The 27,340-nt window shown below is 35.2% G+C and overlaps 2 protein-coding genes across 2 annotated transcripts; one reads left to right on the top strand and one right to left on the bottom strand.

Annotated features, from left to right (window-relative positions):
* Positions 1 to 179: 179 nt before the first annotated feature.
* On the top strand, positions 180 to 9,421 carry slc19a2 (solute carrier family 19 member 2). Its single transcript, XM_051113323.1, has 6 exons — positions 180 to 394; positions 1,338 to 1,895; positions 3,330 to 3,567; positions 3,942 to 4,134; positions 5,795 to 5,936; positions 6,033 to 9,421. Exons 1-6 carry the CDS (start codon positions 266 to 268, stop codon positions 6,165 to 6,167), a joined length of 1,395 nt encoding a protein of 464 aa, XP_050969280.1. The 5' UTR covers positions 180 to 265; the 3' UTR covers positions 6,168 to 9,421.
* Positions 9,422 to 13,377: 3,956 nt separating this feature from the next.
* On the bottom strand, positions 13,378 to 27,073 carry ccdc80l1 (coiled-coil domain containing 80 like 1). The gene is made up of 7 exons (XM_051112920.1): positions 24,913 to 27,073; positions 21,877 to 22,033; positions 21,413 to 21,549; positions 21,150 to 21,301; positions 20,954 to 21,057; positions 13,879 to 13,962; positions 13,378 to 13,755 (listed from the first exon to the last, which is right to left on the bottom strand). Exons 1-7 carry the CDS (start codon positions 26,602 to 26,604, stop codon positions 13,457 to 13,459), a joined length of 2,625 nt encoding a protein of 874 aa, XP_050968877.1. The 5' UTR covers positions 26,605 to 27,073; the 3' UTR covers positions 13,378 to 13,456.
* Positions 27,074 to 27,340: the final 267 nt, after the last annotated feature.

Here is a 27,340-nt window from a genome sequence, read left to right as displayed (position 1 = left end):
TAATTAAATTAAATTAAATTAAAAATTCTGTCAGTTTGAAGACGTAAATTCCCTTCAAACTTTTGGATGTCTCAAATTAACTAGGTGCGCCAAGTTTTGTTTGAGTTGGGCGTGTCAACGCGAAGCGCTCTCATTGGCTTGTTTCTTGACGTCACTCTCCCGCGCCGCTTGTCCTCTTGACTTGCCTTCAAACCGGTGTGCAAGAGAGAAAAATGCTACCGCATTGTTTGTTGCATTAAGCCAAGGTCGATAGGTGCGAGCGAGCATGTCTGAACCATGGCTTTACCCTACCATTTTACTCTGTATTTATGGATTTTTCTGCAGCCACAGACCTCTGGAACCTTTTCTAACCGCGTTTTTGATGGGACCTGATAAAAATCTGACGGAGACAGAGGTAAATGTGCCTGAAGGGTGATGTAAGCGTACAGTGAAGTGATGTCATACTACGTTACATGTTCTTTGAAAAGTAGCTTCACTATCTAAACGGCTATAGCAGAGATCGAAATTATATGAAATAAGATAAATAAGTAAAAATATTAATAAATGCAAACGCGTGAGGTTTTTTGTGTGTTTTTAGACATATATAAATATATATATATATATATATATATATATATATATATATATATATATATATATATATATATATGTATATAATGTGAAGAATATATACTTGGATGTAGGAGTGTTGGAAGTCAACTTTCCCACCAGCTAAATGGGAAATCTGCCAGCTATTTTGTGTAATCCTAGAATCCTAGAAGTTTAATCACTTGACAAAAGCAAAATCCTAAATTAATTACTAAATCTGCATCACAAGATTTTTAGGCTTCAGTTGCGTGGTTCAGAGAGTTCAGTGTCTGGTTAGCAGCTTAACTGGTAAATGTGGGTTGTCAGGTTTTGTATGCATTTTAGCTTTGAGTAGTTTAGTTTGTCAAAGTTTTCACAGATATATATATATATATATATAAAATTCTGAGTCTCAAGGTCAGTCTAGTCTTGAAGGTTTGAGTAGTTTGGTTTGTACATATTTTTTTTTTTTTTTCACACAAATTTTATATATATCTCAAGGTTGGTGTCTAGACTCCAAAACATTTATTAATTAACATCCATTTATTAATTAACAACCTAATTTTGTATTTAATTGTATTTTGATAAATGTTGTACACTTAAAATGTATGAATGTAAAATGTATGAAGCTGTAAGGTTGTTTTTTTTTTTTTTTTGGAGTTTTTTTTGGAGTTTTTTTGGAGTTTTTTTTTTACAAATTTTTTTGAAAGCACTCTTTTTTTATACTCTTTATCATTACTTATTAACCCTTTTTCCTTCTTTTATCACAGGTTGTAAATGAGATCTATCCATTCTGGACATATTCCTACCTCGTCCTGCTTTTTCCTGTTTTTCTGGCCACAGATTACCTCCGATATAAGCCTGTGATCATTGTCCAGGCGTTCAGCTTTATAGTGACGTATGCTTTGCTTGTGAAGGCGCAGAGTGTGAGGATCATGCAGTTATTGGAATTCTTTTTTGGTCTGGCAACTGCCACCGAAGTTGCCTACTATTCCTACATCTACAGTGTCGTGGAGCCATCTCATTATCAGAGAGTGACTGGTTTTTGTCGCAGTGTCACACTGCTGGGCTCGGCCATTGGCTCACTCATCGGACAGATTCTGGTGTCTGTAGCCAAGGTGCCTCTGTTTTACTTAAGCATCACTACGCTGGTGTCCTTCTGCATAGCCTTTGTTGCCCCTTGGTTCCTACCCATGCCCAGTAAGAGCCTGTTCTTTCACCAGAGAGAGAAAAGCTCTCTGGATGAAGGAGCTCTGGAACCTATGAACAGCAGTCAGCTGTTTGAGAAGCCAGAGTCCAATATACGGCTTAGTGCAGATGAAAGAACGGTGGGTGTTTTTTTTTTTTTTTTTGTTTTTTTTGAGCAGGGAAAAAAATTGAAAAGGGCATTTTAATGATAAGACATATGTGTTAAAGATAAGATGCATGTATGTATGTATGTATATTATATGTGTGTATACATGCATGCATACACACACACACACACACACACACACACACACATTTTATTTTCATAAAAATGCCGCCTGTTTGAAATCTCACATTCACTTTAGAACATTCACATTTATGCTCAAGAAGAAAACATCATCTGTTGCTTCTGAAGGGCAATACTAAATGAAAACGTGATATTTAAACAAAATATTATAAAAAAAAACTATAATAAAAATCATCCTATTCAAAAAGTTTACACTCACCGCCTCTTGATACATTGTTTCCTTCTTGAGCATGGAACATTAAGTGTTTTCACCCTTTATAATAGTTGTGTATGAGTCCATCAGTTGTCCTCAGTTTGAAAAAGAAAACTTATGATTTATTTCAAAAGTTTTTTTGTATTTTAATGTTTTTTTTTTTTTGTTTGTTTGTTTTTTTTTAAAGAAGTCTCTTTTGCTCACCAAGCCTGTATTTATTTGATCCAAAGTACAAAAACAGTTACATTTTGAATTTATTTTTACTATTTAAAATCACTGTTTTCTATTTGAATATATTTTAAAATGTAATTTATTCCTGTGATCAAAGCATCATTTCTCCAAGCTTCAGTGTCGCATTTTATTATTATTATTATTATTATTATTATTATTATTATTATTATTATCAGTATTTAAAAGAGTCAAGTGCATTTTGTTTTTTTAGGATTCTTTGATGAATAGAAAGATTCAAAGATCAGCATTTATCTGAAATAAAAAGCTTTTGTAACATTATACACTATAACATTTAAATGCTTGGAGTCAGTATAATTTATGTTTTGTTTTGTTTTTTTGTTTTGTTTTGTTTGCTAAAAAAGCATTATTATTTAGCAGGAATGCTTTAAATTGATCAAAAGTGATGATAAAGACATTTATATTGCTACAAAAGATTTCTGTTTCAGATAAATGCTGTTCTTCTGAACTTTCTATTCAAAGAAACCTGAAAAAATTCTGCTCATCTGTTTTCAACAACAACAATAATAATGTTTTTTGAGTAGCAAATCAGAATATTGGAATGATATCCGAAGGATAATGTGACTGGAGTAATGATGTTAAAAATTCAGCTTTGAAATAAATTACATTTTAAAATATATTCAAATAGAAAACAGTTATTTTAAATAGTAAAAATATTTCAGAATTTTACTGTTTTGCTGGATCACATAAATGCAAGCTTGGTGAGCATGAAAAAAATCTTACTGTTAAAAAACTTTTTACTGGTAGTGCAAGTTCACACACATATGCATGTTTATCATATAAGTGTCTCTATGACTTGGTTTAACTCATTTGTGTGACTTTCAGAATCTCAAGGACAATACTAGCACTAGTGGATTGCTGGAAGTGTTAAAAACGCTCTGGTCAGACTTCCTTGAGTGTTACTCCTCCTCTACCCTGCTGGCCTGGTCAGTGTGGTGGGCTTTATCCACATGTGGTTACATCCAAGTGATTAACTATGCTCAACCACTTTGGGAGAAAATCTTGCCTTCCAATGATTTTGAGATCTACAATGGATACGTGGAGACCATTTCTACCTTGCTTGGTATGGCCATCTGGTTGTCTGTTTATTTTTTTCTGTTAACTATGGAAGACCATTTCCACTACAGAATGGAAAAAAAACCAAAACAAATCATCCTGACTATTTTTTTTTTTTATTCTCTCTCTCTCTCTCTCTCTCTCTCTCTCTCTCTCTCTCTCTCTCTCTCTCTCTCTCTGTCTCTGTCTCTCTCTCTCTCTCTCTCTCTCTCTGTCAAAGTCAAAGTGAAAATAAGCTTCCATAGTTACCAGCAATTTCATCATTGTTTTAAACACAAGTTCAACAGTCATATATAACAGCAGACACACATCTGTGTTATGTGATTCACAATAAAACAGTTTTACCCAAACTAAATGATTTGGGGGTTTTTTTCCCACCAGGTGCTTTTGCAGCGTTTGTTGTAGGCTTTGTGAAAGTGTCCTGGACTGTGTGGGGAGAACTTGCTCTCTGCGTTTTCTCTGTGGTAATTGCAGTGTGTGTGTACCTCATGGACACCATTAGGAATATCTGGGTTTGCTACACTTCCTACATGATCTTCAGAGCTACCTACATGCTGCTAATTACCATAGCAACGTAAGTAATGCTGTCAATCTGTATCCATTTTCTTTAGAAATCCATTGTAAGCTATAGGAACCCTGTTCCTCTGATTGGCCATTTGGTCTGTCAGTCATTTGCCTATTGTAAGGATTGCACTGTACATTTTGGATGTCTCTTTTATTTGTCACAGCCATTTCAGGTCTTGGAGTTTGTTCTAATAAGCTAAAGAGTTCTAATCTAAAATGTATGAATTTGGGGGAACTGTAGGACCAGGGAACCATTGACTTGGGTATTGTCCAGAAGGATTTTAATTAATTTAATTCTTTAGCAGGTAGTAGATTTTTGGGCGTATGTGGCCTATAATGATTGTCAGGAGATGTTCCTAATTAAATTTTCTGATGTTACTGCATGACCCTCAACCTTTCTGACTCCAAGGTGCCCCCTATTGTCAAAGCTAATATTATTACCCCCCCCCCCAACCCCCCCCTCAAGACATTTCTCGTAAATCTGACAGATTTTTTTTTTTTTTTTTTTTTTTAAACTTTCTTTTGGAATTACAGGAAATTGGAGTGGCAATATATTTAAATAATTCACTAAAAATATAAGTTCATTGTTAATTCATTGTTAAGGAATGAATTAAAATAAGAACATGATAAGAATAAGAATAAAATAAGAATAAGAACATGTTAGTGCTGGGTGACGGTCAGTTCCCCTCAGAGATACATTTATATAAACCCCTCACCCCTAGTTCAGTAGTTAGAATTTTCTTCCTATATTTTGTGCATTGTGAACAGTGAGCTGATCTGCCTGCTAACATTATAGTATTTTCTCTTCTCTACATTTGTCTTCAGCACCTCTGGCTTCTTATCGCTGTTTACAGTTGGTTAATTCGCCCAGTTAAAGAATTAGTTGTGTATTAATAGTTCTAAAAGTTCTCTACCTATTAGTCAGAAGTGTATGCAGTTAATGGGGATCTCCTCCCAATTAACAATGCTGTGTATGTTGCTTAGGCACTTGTATACCGTTTTTTATAAAATTGGTACTGTTTGCATATTTCAAACAAGTTGAACCAGTATATCGCCCAGCACTAGAACATGTCAGGTTACAGTGTTATTTTTAGCTGTTTTAGCTTATTTTAAAGCTTGTTTGGTCTTGTTTAAACTCATTTTAAGCCATCTTGTGGTCTGCTTGAAAGTGTGTTGAGGTAAACTAGTTGGTTTTGTCCCCTGTTTGAGAATGACTGATATCTAACAAAAAGTCATCAGATTGAAATAGTATGTGCAAAAAATAAACTGCTTTCTGTCTCTATATCCTTCCTTGTTTTTCTGCCCTAAAATCTCTCTGACCTTTTGCAGAGAGCCCAAATTCAATCATTGGTTCCATTTCCATCTGCATTTTAATTAATCACAGCTCTGACATTTTTGAGCCATTTTAATACTTTTCCCATATCTGTCAGTGATTTTGTTTAATTTGTACAAAATGTTGTTGTTACAGGACTGCAAATAAGCACGTGTAAATCTTGACCATAATCTCACTGTTGTTTTAATTTAAATTCTGTGTATTTGGACCCTGACCATGGCCACACACTTCTTTTAAAAACATTTACCTTTGAAAAAACCTTGTAAAATATTAAAAATGTGTAACATTTTATCTCAGTGCTGGGAAAGGTTGTATTCATTTGTCTTTTATGTTGCAGGTATCAGATAGCTGCTAACCTAAGCATGAAACGCTATGCTTTGGTTTTTGGTGTTAACACTTTCATTGCACTTTTCCTGGAGACGCTCCTTACCGTGATTGTAGTAGATTCTGCTGGTCTAGGCTTGGACATTTTTGTACAGGTAAAATACAACATGAACCTAGCTGAGTGTATCATCATGCATGTGGATCACAAATGAAAGCTAAGATCTTGTGCAATTTTGTTTGCTTCTTTCCAGTTTTTCATCTATGCAAGTTACTTTGCTGCAATAGCTGTGATATTCTTCATTGCTGGGCTGTATAAACTGTTCAAAGGGAGGAGAGCTGGAAGACAGAATGAAATACCATCAACAGACACAATTCCAGAGGCTTGAAATACCTCACATCAGCATCTGTTCAGCACAAGGTTATGGAATTATCTTACGTTTAACTGAATAGGTCAAAATAATAATTGTATATTAAGAAAAAGCAGCATTTCCAAATTACTCATCTTTAAAGGTTATATAAGCACTGGTGATTTTGATAACTGAGTTCACAATGATACACTGTAAGTGCCCATTGTGGGTCACAGATTGTGGAACAAGATGCACTTACTTAAATCACAGCATCATGATGCCTTTCTTTATGGCTGTTACTTCAACCTAAGCTACTAGGTCAAAAAAGCAGTCTGAATTTTTAGGCAGTACAATCACATTATGGATATAAGCACTAGATTTCTTTCTTTTTTTTTTTTCTTTGACATTTGCTGAGTTGAGGCACTCTCACTGCAAACTAAATTTTTTACACAAAATTTTAAATACAGTTGAAGTCAAAAGTTTAAATACACCAGAATCGGCAAAATGTTATTTTACTAGAATAAAAGGGATCATACAAAATGCATGTTATTTTTATTTAGTACTTACCTGAATAAGATATTTAACATAAAATGTATATATATGTATATGTATGTATATATTTTTTTATTTATTTAGTGATCGTTATTCATGAGTCCTTTGTTTGTCCTGAACAGTTAAACTGCCTTCTGTTCTTCAGAAACATCCTTCTGGTGCAACAAATTCTTTGGTTTTTCAGCATTTTTGTGTATTTGAACCCTGTCCCTAAGTTGTCCTCAGTGTAAAAAGATGGATCTCGAAATCATACAGTCATTTTGGAAAAGGTTCAAATACACAAAAACGCTGAAAAACCACAGAATTGGTGAAACCTAAAGGATTTTTCTGAAGAACAACAGCAGTTTAACTGTTCAGGACAAACAAGTGACTCCTGTGGACTGTATGTAAAGGTGTTTTATGTGAAATATCTTATTCAGGTCAGTCCTAAATAAAACATGCATTTTGTATGATCCCTCTTATTTTGGTAAAACAATTCACATTTGGCAGATTCTGCAAGGTGTATGTAAACTTTTGACCTCAACTGTAAATATTCCTTTGGAGCTCTTCACACAAGTACAAATATTTGCCCACTGCAAAACCCACTTTTCATTTACTAACCAAGAGAAGAAAAAAAACCAAAAAAAACCTTTGTCTTTGACTTATAAGAAATATTTTTCTTTGTCAGCACATTTGATTGGCACACGGTTAACTCTTGTCAGTAGCCTTGCTGATTCTGAATACCAGCACATATCTAATATTGTTGTTATGCAACAGTTTAATTATATAAAAAAGAGATTATAATCAGGGATGCACACAAGTGGTCTGGGGGTCTGCACGCACGATCAAATAAAAAAATGCGCTGTGAAAATAAGTTTAGAGCGGGTGTTTGCGTACCGACATGGTTGCACAATTACCATTTTTGATATATTTACAGTAGAAATTTTACAAAATATCTTCATGAAACTTGACATGAAGATATTAACATGAATCTTTACTTAATTTCCTAATGATTTTTTGCGTAAAAGAAAAATCTATAATTTTGACCCATACAATGTATTTTTGGCTATTGCTACAAATATACCCCAGCAACTTAAGACTGGTTTTGTGGTCCAGGGTCACATATATGATTTCTGTTCGAACTCTAAGCATAATTCTAGTCTATTCTCTGCTGTTTTCAAAGCACGAACGTGACATTTCATTCACTGACGCTCTTCACTGAACGCTCTTGCTAACTTAGGTTCGAAAATGATGAAAATTCACATAAAAAGTAAATATCATTTTATTTTTAAGTTTATTAAATACTCCCTTTTTATTTTAAAACATAATGTTATTACCACACTTCATTATTTTATTTTTAAAAAACTAAATAAATAGTCCAATGATGATATCACTGTTATTAATTTTTGTTTAGAGTTGTATTCAAGGGGTCATACTATGTGTAGTGTGAGGACCAAACCAAATCTCCATGAACTCTTATGAGAACCTGGCTGAAAAACTTATGTGCACCCCTGATTATATTAGTGTCTGTTGAGTAACATTTTAGACAGCCTTGCGGGTCATTTTTGTCTGTTTGTTGTCTGTCAAGAAAAACGATTCCAAATGAAGCCACAGCAGAATGTTGTACCTTTTCGTGCAACACAAAGCAGTGGGATTTTGTTCTTGACTGAATCAGTGTTTTTGAAAAGAGAGAATGATTCAGTGACTCAATCAAACAGTGTCACTTGATCAATCAAATAACTGTTATATAGTGTTGCAACAGTTCATTATGCTGCACTGCTTGCCTTAAGTTATTAACTTGCTCCATACAAAAACAAGTGACTACAAGTTTTGTTGGACATTACATATATATTTTATTGGTCACACTTTATTTTAAGGTCCAATTCTTACTACTGCTAGTTAATGGTGAGAACTGGTGCTTAAAGTAAGGTCGTTTTTTTTTTTTTTTTTTTTTTTTTTTTTTTTTTAAAGCACTTAATTTACACATAAAGAGGAGATTATGTGTGTGTTTATTGAACACTGCTCTTACTAGTCCTGGATATGTCATATTACGCACAACAGAATAAAGTGACTTATTTAGATTTGTCTATAGTTACATGGTAATATTACTTTGTATACAGTTGGGGTCAAAAGTTTACATCTTGCAGAATCTGCGAAAAGTTAATAATTTTACATAAGAGGTATCATACAAAATGCATGTTATTTTTTTATTTAGTACTGACCTGAATAAGATATTTCAAATAAAAGACGGTGTTTCCCCTAGGTTTACAGTCCCAAAGAAGTCCCAAAATTCTCAATTTCAACATTTTAAACAATGGGGCCCTACAATCTTTTTCTTTTTTTCCCAGAAATTCATGTGTGTTTTAAATTTTTCTGATAATCAAATGAAGGCATTAAACTTTTTTTTTTTTTTTTAATCAAATGAAAATGAAACAAACAAACAGATGTTTACTGTTAAAACATGAAAAAATTGTGTGAATATTCAGTTCAAAAAGTTTTTATAATAATTGTAGTATTTTCTTGTAGTAATATTTATTTTTATCATTTAATTGTTTCATTTCAATTTGGCAGAAAGAGGAATATATAAAGACCTACGTTTTACTGTACAAAAGTAATACAAGACATATACAGTAGTCAACATTTGAAGTGGATCAAAACCTTTCATTAAATTTGTCCTAAAACCAAAAAGAATACCCGTTCTTGTCTTAGGACAACTTTGATTAACTTTTTTTGATCCACTTCAAATGTTGACTACTGTATTTCTGTTGCATGTTAAACTTTATTTTTATTTTGACGGGTTGCCCTTTAGTTTCTGTTTGTATGCAGTATGATATGATGCTAGTTTTCTCAAATGAATCGGTAAAATTCACATATAGTGACTCTCACAGCAAGATTAAGTTCATGTGTTCATGTCGTCATATAGTGAGACTCAAGAGGCCGAAAATAACCGCGAGCGTCAAGCGTGCTTCAGTATTTGTGTAGTAAACAAACCCGCGTCTCCGACATTCATACATACAGAGGCAAACAGAACATGCAGGATATTTAATTCGTCTTTTGAGTTTCAGTATTCACACACACTAGTCCATATCGCAATCCGAATTAAGTGACAGACCAACTTTTAATCCGTTTATCCAAAAATCGATGAATTCCTTGGCGTTCCGCGCTATAGAGTAAATTCCGTTTTTATGAATGGACTCGCTATCCCGTCCGTGTTTTTACGGAACAGAAATTGTAGACGCGCGTCCATGTAGAGACAAAAATGACATGCCGTCGCGTGAATTAGAAAAATACCATAAGGTTATTTAGTTTTAATAAGATTATAGACCTGTTCTATAGGAAAGGTAACCTTAAATGACTTCTGTTGTAATCTGACGCTATATTAAAAATAAAATTAACTTGACAGGGGAGCGGCGGTAGGGGAAACACTGAAAGACATTTACATGTAGTCCACAAGAGAAAATAAAAGTTGAATTTATAACGATGACCCGTTCAAAAGTTTAAATACACTTAATTCTTCATATTGTGTTAGCTGAATGATCCACAGTTGTGAAAGTTCTTCAGAAAAATCCTTCAGGTCCCATAAATTCTTTGTTTTTTCAGCATTTTTGTGTATTTGAACCCTTTCCAACAATGGATTTTGAGATCTATTTTTTCACACTGAGGACAACTGAGGGACTCATGTTTCAACTATTACAGCTGTAAACATCTTTTATTTGGTCAGTACTAAAAAAAAATGACATGCATTTTGTATGAGCCCTCTTATTTTGTTTAAAATAATTAGCATTTTGCAGATTCTGCAAGGTATATATAAACTTTTGATCTCAACTGTAATTACTTTGTGCATAGCACCATGTATTGTAGCATATTTGCTTATTTAGCTTGGTAGATATCTTTAAATCTTTATCTATAGTCTAGCTTTAAGGAAAAATGTTACAGTAGAAAGCTTTTTTAGAAATATGCGGTGCTTTATTTATCTGCAGTAATACTGTAATTAGAATATTTTCTTATTCAGCCTTTAATGAGAAATGTGTATTTTTACAGCAATGACATATGATCGTCTTGTTCATTGTATAAATGAAGTAATGACTGTGCCAACGTTAAAAATAACATGTAATTTTTAATCTCTAGCAATGTTTCAGACATGTTGGAAATTTGAGACCAAAATGGGGTTGTGTGAGTTTTGTGTGAGGGAACAACATTAGTATTTTCTTTTTAAGGTATTTATTTGTTTTAGGTGTTGTGTGCTCTATGATGTTGGATACATAAGCAGAACCTTTTTTTACAAGATTCTGTAGAGGGTTTCTGCAAAAGTAAAATAAAGAACCTGATCACTGAAAATGTGAGTGTTTCTTTTGGCATAAAATACACTACCAGTCAAAAGGTTTTTGAACCGTAATGTTTTTAAAGAAGTCTCTTCTGCTCAACAAGCCTGCATTTATTTGATTTAAAGTACATGAAAAGCAGTACAATTCTGAAATATTTTACTATTTAAAATAACTTTTCTATTTTAATATATTTTAAAATGTAATTTATTCCTGTGATTTCAAAGCTGAATTTTTAGCATCATTACTCCAGCCACATAATCCTTCAGAAATCATTGTAATTTTCTGATTTGCTGCTCAAAAAACATTTATTATTATTATGTGGAAAATGGCTAAGTAGTTTTTTTTTTTTTTTTTTTCCAAGTTTCTTTGAAGAATAGAAAGTTCAGAAGAACAGCATTTATCTTTTGTAACATTATAAATGTCTTTACCATCACTTTTGAACAATTTAAAGCATTCTTATTAAATAAAAGTACTGATTTCTATAATTTCTTATTAAAAAATTATACTGACTCCAATCTTTTGAACAGTATAGTGTATAATGTTACAAAAGTTTTTTTATTTCAGATAAATGCTGATATTTGCATCTTTCTATTCATCAAAAGATAAAGAAAATGGCAAATAATAAAAAGTTATTAAATATATTATTAATTATTAAATACATTAGAATGATTTCTGAAGGATCATGTGACACTGAAGCCTGGAGTAATGATGCTGAAAATTTAGCTTTGATCACAGGAATAAATTACATTTTTAAAATATATTCAAATAGAAAATGGTTATTTTAAAAAGTAAAAATATTTCTAAATTTTACTGTCTTTGCTGTACTTCAACTAAATGCAGGCTTGGTGAGCAGAAGAGACTTCTTTTTTAAAAAAAAAAAAAAAAAGTATGTACGTGTATGTACGATTTGTACTAATTAAAATGTAAATGGGTTTATTTTGCTTAGTTCCATCTATAATAAATTGCTTAACAAATTTAGCCTTTTGTAATTACGTGTAAGATCATTAAATCGCTTACAAAACAGTTAAATGTACAAGACATATTTTTACACTATCCCAAAATGCCCAGTAGAGGGCAGTAGAGAAATTCCAGATGGAAGACTGATAAAACAACCCATACAAAAAGTTCCCAGAATACGAAACGCTTTGTAGGCCTTTACAATCTACAAAATATGTACACACACAGATTCATCTTAGATGAATTGATAAACAAAATAAAAACACAAATAATTTGGAGTTTTCTTTATTGTAATTTAAAGTTTATTATTGTTAATTCATAAATGTACAGCTAAAAACAACATACCCACATGCAAATACATTTATGTTATGAAAAGTCAAAATCAAAAACATTTAAAATCATCAACAATTTGAAATCATCTACTTCATGTCAAGAGCAAATCTAAATATCAGCTACCACAAAACAGTGAAGCGAGAGGTGTTTGTAGTACTGTTTAATAAGAAAAACACAAAGGACATTTGAAACCATTCACACGTTTCCCTGTAGGAAATGCACAGACTCAAAGACATTCCCCTCTGTTCTTAAAGGAGAACACCACTTCCAGAACAACAATTTACAAATAATTTACTCACCCCCTTGTCATCCAAGATGTTCATGTCTTTCTTTCTTCAGTCATAAAGAAATTGTTTTTTGAGGAAAATATTTCAGCATTTTTTCTCCATATAATGGACTAATATGGTGCCCCGATTTTGAACTTCCAAAATGCAGATTAATTGCAGCTTCAAACGATCCCAAATGTGGCTGTAAACAATCCCAGCCAAGGAAGAAGGGTCTTATCTAGCGAAACGATCGGTTATTTTCATTTAAAAAAATACAATTTATATACTTTTTAATGCCAGTCGCTCGTCTCGTCTTACTCTGCTCTGACTGTTTTTGTTCCGGTTCATGACAGTTAGGGTATGTCGAAAAACTCCCATCTCATGTTTTCCCTCAACTTCAAAATCGTCCTATATCACTGTTTTACCTTTTTTGTTAAGGGTGTTTGATCATCTTTGCATGTTCACGTTGCAAAGACTGGGTCTTTGAAATGATTTTTTTAAGTTGAGGGAGAAAATACGATCTGAGTTTTTTGACATACCCTAACTGTCTTGAGTCTGAATACACAGAGTTTATGGAGAGAAAGGCAAGACGAGCATTTGAGATTAAAAAAGTATTTAAACTGTATTTTTTTTTTTAATGGAAACAACCAATGGTTTCGCTAGATAAGACCCTTCTTCCTCGGCTGGGATCATTTACAACCGCATTTGGGATCGTTTGAAGCAGCATTTAAACTGCTTTTTGGAAGTTCAAAATCGCGGCACCATATCAGTCCATTATATGAAGAAAAATGCAGAAATGTTTTCTTCCAAAAACATAATTTCTTTACGACTGAAGAAAGAAAGACATGAACATCTTGGATGACAAAGGGGTGAGTACATTATATGTGAATCTTTGTTTTGGAAGTGGACTTCTCCTTTAATAGCCATGACCATGATGATAGCCCTCATGGTAACCATCATGATGACTGTAGTCATCATCAGGGCAGCGCATGCCGAGAGACTGCTGGATGGCCATCTCCTGCCTGCGAAGCTGCATGGAGTCCACTAGCTCGTAAATGATTGACATGGACCACATAGGGGAGGGGTACCAGGATTTCACATTACCATCTTTCCCAACAAGCAGCATGGAGAAATACTCTTGGCTGATCTGAAAGTAGTTCCTAATGTCCTGCACCAGCGAAGCAGACAGGTCCTCACGGTCCACTGATGCACTTCCTGCAATGCAAACCAGTTTTCTCAGTGTTTTGAATAATAAAACATCACTACATTATAGTTTTAGCAATAAAGAAGTGCAAGGCACCATAAAAATGACTTTTGTTCAATGCTAAACAATCTCACCATTTATGGGATAAAGCTCGAGCACTCCACTCATGTCATCCAGGGTTTTTCCAACAAGCTTCAATAGAGATATATGACGCAGCCCTGTGAATTCATAACAATTTGTGAAAAACGCTGGTTAATTCATAGCTGCTCAAAAGGACTACAGACAAACAACACAAAGATGACTCAGCCCTTTCCATCTTTGACTAATGCTATACATGGGATTCAAGTGAGAGATTTTACAGAGATGTTCTGCGAAACATGCATGTGATCTGCATTAAAGATGTCCGTTGTTGTTTTTTGTTCTAAAACAGGCCTTCTTTTATGAGGCCATCAATCAAGCTGTCATGCCCCAGAGAGGAAGTGGTCTCTGCTGGATCGCTATATGCAGGACCCAAACATCCACAGGTCCTCCTGGATTGTAAAGAATGCAGAGAAAGATTCTTAACAATGCTCCCACCTCCAAAATAGCCAAGAAAAGAGCTGTAAAAGGACTGCGTCATCCTATTTTTATTGGTGCCATTCCTCAGAGGCATTTCTGATTGAGGGTTCTTGTGCAGATGAGAGCTGGTTCCAATTACGAGACAAGTACCAATAACATATGTGCATTTCTATAAGCAGGAAGATCTCGGTAGAATCTGACTTGACCAGTTCCCAAGATGTACTGCAAAAAGTTTTGTAATCTTAGGTCGTCAGTTGTTGTTAAAGGGATAGCTCACTCAAAAATAATAATTACCAAATGATTTATTCACCCTTAAGCTATCCTAGGTGTATCCCAGATAGCACACGTACGTCTGCAAGATGTCTGTTGAAGATCACTCGATCTGGAAAGCATCTGCTGTGTACAAACATCTGACAGACGTCTGAAAGATGTCACTTTTACATGCATTCTAAGTCATAAACATCTTAAAGACATCTAATAGATGTGTATTTGACATCTGATAGGAAACTATAGATGTACTGAATATAAACAACTCTAAAAAATATTAAAGATGTAAATGCAAACATCAAATAGACATCTTAATGATGTACGTGTGCTATCAAGGATATGACTTTCTTCTTTCAGACTAATACAGTCTGAGTTACATTAAAAATGTTATAATGGCAGTGAATGGGTGTTTGATTTTGAAGTCCAATAAAGTCAACCCAGGCTCATGAAAATACGTGCCTCTATATACATTTCTGCAACACCGTAATCATGTATCTTACTGCACGTTTCACAACAGTTTCAAAGTGAAATGTCCAGACAGTGGTGCTAAAACGCGTTCAATACGTGACTATGCCACATTTTTATTATGTTGGTACAGGCAGGTATTGCTGTGTTTTTATTTTACTGCTTGAGGTACGTATTGCGGCTATTCAGAATTCAAATATCCGGAGAGTGTCGCTAAAGAACCTGCTCTGAAATCCCAATCTGAATCAAATGATTCACGATGTGCAAAATTCCGATCTAAATCAAATGAATTGCGATACACGACTTGAGGTTCCGATCTAAATCAATTGATTTTCTATACGCAAAACTTCGATCTAAATCAAATGATTTGTGATCCACGCTCCAAAGTCCTGATCTCAATAATGATTCGCAATATGCGAAGTTACAATCTAAATCAAATGATGTGCGATACACGACTTGAAGTTTCTGATCTAAATCAATTGATTTTCTATAGAGCAAAGTTCCGAACTAAATCAAATGATTCGCGATATGTAAAGTTGTGATCTAAATCAAATGATTTGTGATATGCGACTTGAGGTTCAGATCTAAATCAATTAATTTGCGATACACAAAGCTCTGTTCTGAATCAAATGATTCGTGATCCATGCTCCAAAGTTCCGATCTGAATAATGATTCATGAACCTTCATTTCAAATCAGGGCTCGGAGAGCAGATCGCGAATCATTAAGTTCGCAAAATGATTCAATAACCTGCACTGAAGTCCCAGTCTGAATCAAATGATTTGCAATATGCAAAGTTCCGATCTAAATCAAATGATTTGCGATACACGGTTTGAGGTTCCAATCTAAATCAATTGATTTTCTATACGCAAAGTTCCGTTTTGAATCAAATGGCTCACGATATGTAAAGTTACAATCTAAATCAAATGATTCGTGACCCATGCTCCAAAGTCCCAATCTGAATAATAATTCGTGAACCATCATTTCAGATCAGGACTCGGAAAGCGGATTGTGAATCATTCAATCTGCAAAATGATTCAAGAACCTGCTCTGAAGTCCCAACCTGAATCAAGTTCCGATCTAATTAACAAAATGATTTGCGATAACTGAAATAGGCAAAAAAAAAAAAAAAGTTTTCCTGGCCTTAAATTTCAAAAAGTCAAATTCAAGTACTTCAAGTACCTTGTACGAACCCTATAACTACCTTATGCAGATTTGAGCTGTTTTGTCAAACCGTAGTTTCACGGGGTTCGTACCGGAGCTCTTCATCACTCAAGTCTAGCGCCGTATTGCGTGAACTACCGAGCAAACCTACTGAATTAAAAAAAACTTCTGCATATGAAGCTGTATATGTGACGATAAGGTTCAAAAGTATCAGTTTTCAGAGTGCCGTTCCAGCGGATGATGTAGGATGTGGGAATATATTAGTCTTGTGAGAACCAAGTTTTGTTAATAGCAAAAGAACACCAGGGTTCTTGGGTTATATCAAAGTCCTCCAACTTCCAATTTCTGACTGGTGTTTTGTTTTGCTTTCTCTACTGCGATCCACGTTCGTCACTTCTCACCAGAGCTTAAGATATGCCGACGTCCTACGTCATCCGCCGGAAGCTGTAGTGAGAATATGGTCTTGCGAGAAGTTTTGTTTACAATGAACGACAACAAAGAACAACCAGTCTCCTCTTGATTTATATCGAAATCCTCTAATATTTTTCTTTATAAATCCTCATTTTGTACTTCTGATTCATGACCGGTGTTTTGTTTTGCTTTCTCCACTGCACTTCCGCATTAATCACTTCTCACCGGAGCTTATGCTATGCCTACGTCATCCGCTGGCAGGGGCAGACTTAGTGATTTGGGTGTGCTAAGCAAACTCCAGGTATGGGCCCCCAACACAACAACTATGTGCTCTTTTACACCTAACCCTTATTTTGCTCACTTGCTCTAATAGTTTATAATTTATTTATCCCTTCACAACCAGTTATTAGTCAACCTGATGCTGTTCTAAAGCCATATAAGGCTACCTTTTTTTCCGGTTCACAAAAAAAGACTAAAATAAAAAAAACGCTTGTCCATTTAATTGTAAATTTAGTAATTCCAGTAATTGCATTCATGCATTTACAGCATACAAGTACATTTACAGCCTACAGTATGTGCATTTTATACAAGTGCACAGCAGTTCGGCAGCTCGCACCGGCGTGCCAAGAAAAAGCCCACAAGAGAGTCATTTTGAAACATCATGACAAATAAATTTATGACTTGAAACACAATACTTTCTTTACTGAAGTGAATATTTCTGTTCTCAGACAGTAATATACAGCCTGGGGTCCGGGCAAAGAGCTCTCCCTCACATAATCACTAAAACCTGTCACTCACTTCAGTATCCCGATCTGAATAATGATTTGCAAACCATCATTTCAGATCAGGACCTGGAGAGCGGATCGCGAATCATTCAATTCGCAAAATGATTCAAAAACCCGCTCTTAAGTCCCAATCTGAATCAAATGATTTGCAATACATGACTTAAGGTTCTGATCTAAATTAACTGATTCGAGGGAAAAGCACACACGAGAGTCATTTTGAAACATCATGACAAATGAAATTATGACTTGAAACACAATATTTTCTGTACTGAGGTGAATATCTCTGTTCTCAGACAATAATGTACAGTCTGGGGTCTGGGCAAAGAGCTCTCCCTCATATAATCAATAAAGCTGTCTCTCACTTCAGTTCATTGCAATCTCACGACGTTCCGTTGATAAGCTCTCTACATTGCACATTGAATCTCTTATTTACATTGTATGTGCACTTTATTATAATGAGAGAATTCCTAAGCTTGCAGAACTTAGCAAACTCGGCATTTTGAGTGGTGAGTGGATTCTAACTGAAACACTTGTGGTCATTGCGTTCAAGAAATTAACAGATATATGTGATTGGCTACATCGTTCAACACTGCAAATTCGGCTTACCTCGCTTAATCATTAAGTCCACCCCTGCATACACACGAGAGAGAGAAAGGTCAATTAGGCAAGCTCAGGGGCGTGTTTACGTTATGGGGGCCCTAAGTAAATCTCCGGGAGGGGGCCCCGTGATCACGTTTCAGAAGGCGGGGGTGGCCCCCCCTCGTGGTGGGTTGGCGGAAGCTAGAGATTACAGTTTACAAAGTTTTAAATGTGGATATTTTCTTACACAAACACATTAATTATCTTCAGAAGGCCTTTATTAACCCCCCAGAGCTGTGTGGAGTACTCTTTATGATGGATGGACGCACTTTATTGGACTTCAAAATCTCAACACCTATTCACTGCAATTATAAAGCTTGGAAGAGCCAGGACATTTTTTAATATAACTCCAACTGTTTTCATCTGACAAAAAAAGTCATGTACATCTAGGATGAGTGAGTAAATCATGTGGTAATTTTTATTTTTTCGGTGAACTGTCCCTTTAAATTGGGTTGTTTGAAAGTCAGACATCCAGATAGTGTACAATGCACTTAAGAGTTGTTAAACCAAATAGTTTTGGTTGGTATGTCCATACAAAATACAGCTGTTGACATGATTGCATAGGGTGTTGACTAGACTGGACCCCAAATTTGTTTATAAATGCTTAACATGGAATTTCAGAGAACAAAAAAGTGTCTGTTTTCCTAAGTTACATAAACAAATTGGAGTGGTGTTGATACAGAAAAGCTCTTAAAAATTTCTGTATATATTTCACAAAATCATAATATTGATAGTTTGAGTGTGGTGTCATATAGTTGCAGCATTTTTGCACTTTCTCAGTCTAGTAAATTTTCAGATTGGCCGGCTTTACGCAAATACTGATGTCATGAACAATTCAGTCCATCTTGGACCCAATGTGTTTCCACTGACTGAAATAACTTGTAATGAATATCCTGTTTGCCTATCAGAAATTCTGCATATTGCTTCATAGTGTATATTGTCTGAACTATATTATAAACATTGAGGTAAACATTTCTCTTTGTCTTAAACTTTTGGGTTTGTCTATCCACCTTTTTCTTCCAATAAGAATGGGTGCAGCCATTTGTAAATTTTATGGGTCTAGCTTCTGGTCTCATACGCATCCAAAACAGCTCTTTTTGTTGCTTGATATTGCAAATTGGTGTGTCTTAACATGTTACAGTGCACAGCATAAATGAGTACACCCCCTCTGAATAAATATAAAACATGTATTTTTTTAATTATCACTAATATAGTTCATGGAAAGATGGCAAAATTGAAATGTATTAAACATATACTTAATAAAAACAACAAACTATATGCCAATATGTTCTGTAAAATAAGTAAATTAGCCAATTTTGTTTAAATAAAGGATTGCAGTAATGAGTACACCCTAGATGTAATTCAGCAAATGTATAATATTCTAGCAGTTAGTATGTCCTCCAGAACTTTAAGCATACTGCTTTAACCCTTCTTGGCACTGTGTGTACAAGTTCATGACAAATTTTCACATCTGTCTTGTTTAACTCCTGCAGGACGACCTCCTAAATGCCCTGGTGTTTAATGGGGAGTTTTGCTCAGCTTGTCTGAATCCCCCACAGCTACTCAAAAGCATTAAGATTGAGTGAAACTCATGTCCACTGAAGGATTTTCACCTTGGGAGAATGAATGTCTCCACTGTCATGCTGAAAAAATGCCCAATAATGCAGGAAATGAGGGGAGGGTAGCATCTGCAGTTTCAGTTTTTTGTATTACATCACACAGTGGTGTGTGAATTCATGACAGCATTGATAAATCACACCTTCAGCACTTATGCATCCCTATAGAAGAGCTTTACTACCACTGAACGTCACTGTGGGTACCAGTGACTTCTCACTGTACTCCTCCTCTAGCAACACCAGAACATTTTGGATGCTTTTGGATCTGAAATGATTGACTTGGAAGAGGTTAAATGAGTTTATTATGCTTTGGCTACAGTAGGTAATTCTAGTGGTGACAACCACTATGCATGTCACTTCTGCAGGCTGTGTCGTACTCTGTGAGAAGTGTCACTCTTTTCATAGCTTTTGCCGGCTCTGAGACTCTTGCATGGTATTTCTCTGACTCTTTTTGTAGCAAAAATTCACTCATCATTAAAAACTTAAAGTGAAGACCTGATTATTTCAGGAGCCTTGTCGCAAGTCCATTGTTTTTGAATGTCAGTGCTATATTTTCACACTTAAAACAATAATTTGGTATTTCTCTTGTACCATTGTCCTCTTTTATGCTAAGAAATGTCACCTAGCAGTTCTCTCCCAAGTGGTTTCATTGTTGACAGCATTAAGTCATAAGTGTATGATTCAGTAGGCTATAAAACGCCTTTAACTGTCAGGAAATTACTTGTCTTTAAACGTTTTGGTTCAATATACTTACCTGTTCAAAAATATATCAAAAATATATAAAATATATTAAAAAATAGCCTTAAACCTACACTTTTGTTTTCTTTTTTTTTAGTTTTATTTAGTAACTTTCAGGAGGGTGTACTCATATTTGCAACATTTTATCACTTTAATAAGAAAATCTTATTTTGCTAAATAATTTTGACATTCTTCTTTGGTAACTGATTAAGCAGGCTTGTTGGAACATTATATCTCCAAAGAACCCTAATATGTCTTGCAAGTAAAGCATAATTGCTCAATTTGTTAAGTTTTAGAGGGGGTGTACTCATTTATGCTGTGCACTCTATTTTCATGTATTATCTTAATTATGAGGACACTGTAATGCAAACAGTTTTACTGTTTACTGCATGTTGTTATTCTCATTATTTCCCTATAGTGGCTAATAAACCAAAAGTCTCACCCATAGGCTGACTTCCATGTTAAAGAAAAAGGTGGATAGTAATTGTCTATATGTTTACAAGTTTATTTCACAGAAGTGGAAGATGTTCCTAAATTATGTCACTAAGGTTGACCCAAATGACCTCACCCAGATTGCAGGCTTGGCTATTAATGGCGTAGAGTTGTTGTTGATAGGCCCATTCTTCATCACTAGGGGTGGATATTACAAACAGTCTCCGCCTCCAACGGAATCTTAAGAGACATTGTAACGGAAAAGCATTGAGATGAGCATATTCTTTATGTTAATGCATTATATATTTACAGTTAAAACAGTTATTTCAAACCTAGATAAGAAGTCCTCTAGAGATCTTGATTTATCTTCTTTCTTGCACGTAATCGCAAGTTTCCTCTGCTGTTCCATCTCTTTAATGCGGGTTGACAATGTGTCAATGTAGTCAAACACCGCTTTCATGACAATCGGCACTTCATATCGTTGCTGTGGAAACAAGGAATGCATAATTTCGTGTTATAAAATTAGGTCAGAAATGATTACATTTACATCTCATATACGCTGATAAAATTATCAAGGTTTTTTTTTACCACACACCTTGACTTTCATGTCAACGTCAGTCAAAACCATGTTGAAATCGTTATAAATCATCCCATAATGCTTCCGAAATGCTGTGATGAGGTCCTGGTTGATGGGGTCACTGTTCGGCAGGCCCCGCAGAGGCTTATCTTGTTCTGTTAAATAATAAAAATAGTAATAATAATTAGTGCTGTCAAATGATTAATCGTGATTAATCGCATCCAAAATAAACGTTTTTGAATACACAATATATGTGTGTGCTTTGTATATTTATTATGTATATATAAATACACATACATACAAAATATATTTAGTATTTACATAACAAATATACACAGTACACATATATAATATAAAAAACCTTTATTTTGGATGCAATTATTTGTGATAAATCGCGATTAATCGTTTGACAGAACTATTGAATCTAAATGAAGACATTTTGGTAAGACATGTTACAAACAAAGATAGTAAGCAGCACTGACCTGTCTGGTAGTGTTCAATCTTCATGGTACTGTTTGTGAGGGGCCCAAAGATGCTGATGATGGAAATTTTACGTAGTGCCATATCACACACTTGCTCCAGGTACTCATCCCTCTGTTCGCTGTACATATGATTCTGCTCATCTGGAGCAGTAATTACCTGCAGACAATGACAATGAGATTAATAAGACCAAACAGTTTAAAATAATTGTTTAAGTGATTTTATGAACCCAGATGATCCTTAATTTTCTGGAATGTATTATACTTTAAATAAGCAAATTACACAACTTGAAATTTACTTGTATATCATCACTCCTGAAAATAAAGGTTCCAAAAGGGGGGCTTATACATTTTTTGGTTCCCCAAAGGGCTTTTCAGAAAGTATTTAAAAGAACCATTCTCTTAGTGTGAAGAAATTTTACTCATCTAAAGAAAATGTGCACTATACTCTCTTAAAAATAAAGGTATCAGAGGGGTGTTTTTGCAGTGATGCCATAAAAGAACAATTTTTGGTTCGCCAAAAAACCTTGCTGTGTACAGTTTCTAAAAGAACCATTTTGAAGAACATTTTAAAAATCTAAAGAACCTTTTCTGCATTTGAAAGGCTCCATGGATGTTCAAGGCTCTTCATAGAACCACCGCTGCCAATAAAGAACCTTTATTTTTAAGAGTGTAGATGTTTAAGTTTATTTATGGAATCATAAATGCTGAACCTTTACTTTTAAGACTAAAATATATATTAATTATCAGTGCTCAGTAGTAAAGATTTAAATACAAAATCCTTAGATAGAAAAATAAATTTAAATTTAAAATGTATTTATTTATTTTTGCATTTGTTATTTAAAATGTATGTGAATTTCATTCAATATTTATTATGAAATATTTATTTTATATTTTAAAATATATTTTAAAAAATATTAAGTTTTCATACATAATATTTTTTTTCCATCAAATGTTAATTTTTCTAAACATAGAACAATTGAAGTAATAGCTAAAAATTCTACACTAAATATTTTATCTATAGATGACATATTTAGGCCCTGTTTAGACTAGTGTGTCTTCACTAAAAGAGTGTTTCGAAATGAAAATTATCCTCGTCTACACTGACATCTTCACTTTATTTCAGAAACGATCTCCGTCTACACTACACAAATGAAAACGCCGTTTTAAAATGAAAACCATCCTCGTCTACACTGACGTTTTCACTGCATTTTAGAAATGATCTCCGTCTACACCAGGGTTGCCAGGTTTTCACAACAAAACCCACCTAACTGCTACTCAAAAATAGCCCAAAACTAGCCCAATCATGTTTCGAGGGGTATCCCCTGTAAAAAAAAAATCACGTTTGGCGGGGTAAAACACACATTTTTTGGTGGCATTCCCCTGGTAAAATCTGCATTCCAGGGGATAAATATCACGTTTTTGGGGTCGCTTTAATCCACGGATATGAAAAACAACCCGTGGCAACAGTGTTAAAGTAACCAAATTGGCAAAACTGGTGTACACTAGACAACCGAAAATGCATGTCACATGACCATTCAGGCTGCATACGTCATCAAGGATGTTTCAATTTAAGAGAAGTAACCGTATTAAAATTGATTGTTATTCCTTGGGGTGTTAAAATACTGTGATTTCTTTTTTTACTTTGCAATTTAATGGTTACTTTTCTTAAATATACATCCGAAATGAGACGTAAAAAATGAGCATGATGTCATTGTTTACACAGTTGTCAAGGATACGCAGAGCGAATGTGGGCAGCCACGCCATCATTTTTGAAAGTGTCCATTTTGGTCCGTTTACACTGAAACACAACCATGGAGTTTTCAAACTAAAACAGGGTCTGCAGCATTTTAGAAAGTCTCCATTTTCGAGGGAGTAGTGTAAAAAGTTATGCGTTTTAAAAGGAAAACACATTAGTGTAAACGTAGCCTTAAGGGCCATTTACACAATGTTTTCAGCGAAAAACGGGAAACTTTTTAAAAAAAATTTTAAAGGCAAGGGCAAACAAACAGCATGCTAACTCCTGGCCTGGCATACGTAATACAGCATTTTTGGCAGTTTTCATGGATATGTGTAAACGCGAATCGCGTTAAATACATTGTGTATACGTGAAACGCAAAACAAAAACGTTTCCGTTTTTGATTACACTTTTGTCATGTAAACATAGCCTTAATTAGTTGATGAACAGAATTACATGTGAATAACTGTCTTAGAAAATATTTGCAGACGTGTAATGTGTAATGAACAAAAAATTAAAAAATGCAAGCTTTAGCACTTGGACAATCCTTATTGTTAAACCCTGAGCTAGTTGCTACCTGATCTCATGATGAAAAGGTACCTGTGGGAACTTTTTACATTTACGAAATACGTACCATTAAGTACATGTCACTGCAATTTCCAACAGCAATGAATATTAGAGGTGGTTAAACAGTGAGCACTTGCAATCATTTGGCACACAGTTATGATTACAGCTCCATATGTTTTGCTTTACAGATGTAACAAGTTTGCTCGGTATAGCTCAGCCGGCATAGGATGCGGAATCCTTGGGTATGAATTCCGTGAAAAACATGACTCGCGATGAAAGAGCTTAAAGATGAGAGATCGAGAAACAAGCTAAAATGACACGCTTGCTTGTTTTTACGTCACATTTGAGTTTGTTCATACTGTCGGGTTTAGGTGTAGGTAATGGTATTTTGGCATCTGTAGCAAGTATTTTAATAGGAAAGGATGATGAATACGAAAAAAAAAAATCAGACTCATTGTGCAATGACATTTAGACTTATAGCGCCATTCAATGGACATTTCAGATCAGAACTAAAGTGACATGTACAAAACAATGTCACATAAAATGTACCATATGTATGTTCAAAACAAACACCACTTAGCACCACATTTCACATTGAATATGTCACAAAACATGATGGTACGTATTTCGCATTTTGCGGAAAAGTTCCCACAGGTACATTTTCGTCAGGAGATCAGGTTGGTTATATCTCTATGTAAGTTTTTTTCCACGTGTCTCACTTATGCAATACGTACTATGAGTCGTCTTCTTTTCTGAAAGTAATTCAAAAAAGTTTCTAGTGATTTCTTGGGGTTCGCTGCCTGATCCACAACAGCCCTTTCTTCAGATACATCTGGCTTTTGTGTTTTTTTGTTTTGAACACTAACATTTGTCTCCTTAGTCACTTTTGAGTCTTTTTTCCCTGCAGGTATCTTCTTTAAAGACTTTTCAGGTCTATCCATCTTCCTCCTGTCAGCACTGTCAGGTTTAGTTTTCCCCTTTTGGGAAGTCATAACTTCTGTCTCTGGTTTATTAGCAGTGGGCCTTTGTGTGTCACGTTCTCTGTTGTGCTGACTAAGCTTCTCACTCCATCCGTGTTTTACCACAGGCAGTTTGTCCTTGGGCTTCTGTATGGATGCTTGTGTTGGTGAAACTGCAGTTTGCATGTGGTCTTGGTATTTTTCTTTATGTTTTTTGTAGAAGTTTGAGGTAGAAGAGAGACGAGTAGTTGTTTCCCTCAGACGGTTTCGTGGTGAGGGCCGGTACACACGTTCAGAAGTGCTGGGAACAGATGTTTGCCAGGGTACAGTTGTGTGTGGATCTGTTTGCTCAACTGTGGTGGGTAAATTTGTGGTAATAGTAGTTATTGTTGAAGGCAAAGTGGTGGTAGTTGGTGCTGTGGTTGTTATAGTAGTTGTAGTTGGAGGTTCTGTGGTTGTAGTTTTCAAGGTAGTCGTTGTTGTAAGTTTACTGGTTGTAGTCATTGTATTGGTACTGATGGTAGTTGATATTTGTGCCTGAGTTATTTGGGTGGGCTGAGGGACTGGTTTTACCCTGTGTTGCCTTGTATTTTCTGCCATGTTCACCTGTGGTTGCAAACCAACTGCATTTGAGCCAACAGACTGCACCACCTGGCCCTCAACTCCAGCCGTCTTGCATTTTTGCACAAAGCCCTTTTGCCTGGCCTTTTCCAGTCTACGCATAGGTGCCTGGTCTATGGCTTCATAAATTGCCTCCAGCTGAACAGGGTATGGGTATCTTTCCTCTACCTGAAGGGTCTTTCTCAGAAGCACCATTCCAAACTTACCATCCTCCAACTTCAGGAAACCCATCAGTCTTGGCACAAGGCCTGGATCCAGCGGCTCTTCCACCAGAGATCCCTGATTGCTAACTCGTCTCACCTTGCCTCCCATCTTCCCCTTTTCGTGAAACATTATAATCTGCTGCATGTGTCTGTCCGCCATCTCACAGTACACGTCAGGCTTGAGCAAGTTCATCATTAACCTGTAATAACCATCAGAGTCATTGGGAGCTGAAATGACCAGTACACGGTTTTTACCTGCAAAACCAGCCAGGATCTTAATGGAGCTAGTGGCACCCAGTGGAGTTGACTGAAAATTAGATTCTTGAGCAGGACTGCTGTCAGTTACACTGGGTTTCCTGTGGGGAACTGGTCTTTGCCCTTTCAGGACCCTTCTGGCTGGAGGTCGTGAGGATTCCACGTTCTGATCATTCTGAGGCTTCCCGAGTATATGTGTGTTCCTGGAGGTGGATAACCTTGCAGATCTTCTATATGATTGTATATCATTTGTGTACTTTTTGACAAAAGTGTTTGGTTGTAATTGTGCATTCCCTTCATCTGCTCCTGTGTAATCCAGAACATGGAAGTCTGATGCATGAATCCACGTCAGAGTCAGCAAAATGACATGTACCTGAAGATTTTTCATTGCAATTATACTGTTAATTTGGCATAAATACAAAGCACTCCAGAATTATTACATTAGACAGGAGAGTAGGTTTTGAAATGGTTTGTTTTTGGCGTAATTTGATCTAACAGCAGCGAGTGACAAACTAACGATTAAAACGTGTTACATTACTAACAGTTAAAAAAAGGCAAAATAATACTTAGAAAAACAGTGTAAAGAGGGTATAAAGAAAACCACTAACTCGTCCAACTTGTCTTCGTGGAAAAAAAATTATATAATGTCATAATCCAAAGCGAATGAGTTTGTCAAATGCCTGAGGGAAATGCATTATTCCGTTTGCATTCCCTCATTATAATATTAAGTTACGTCCAGTACTTTCCAGGAAAGACAGGCAAAACTCCACAACACTTAGTCAGTTAGCTGTATCCTTTAAACAACGGTGAGAAAAGACTGTCAGTTCACGATCATCGTCTCCAATGCTTCTCAATGCTCTCTGAGCCCGACGCACTGAAATCTTGAAGAAAGTTCTGAACAAGCGGGGCTCACAGCCAGACTGACCACGCCCACTCGCTTTGATATGTTAATAGCCTGCCTTGCTACAAAACTTTGCATAACATCATATTGCACAACATTACTTTATGTAGGGTTGTTAGGAAATTTGTATGTAAGTTTAAAATATTAAATACCAACGTTTATTGATCACATCGTAATATATATATACATATAATACATATTTTTGCATGAAATCAGATTTTTT

The sequence above is a fragment of the Labeo rohita genome, chromosome 6 (genome assembly GCF_022985175.1).
Source record: "Labeo rohita strain BAU-BD-2019 chromosome 6, IGBB_LRoh.1.0, whole genome shotgun sequence".
NCBI lineage: Eukaryota > Metazoa > Chordata > Actinopteri > Cypriniformes > Cyprinidae > Labeo > Labeo rohita.
This window is presented reverse-complemented; position numbering and strand designations above follow the sequence as displayed.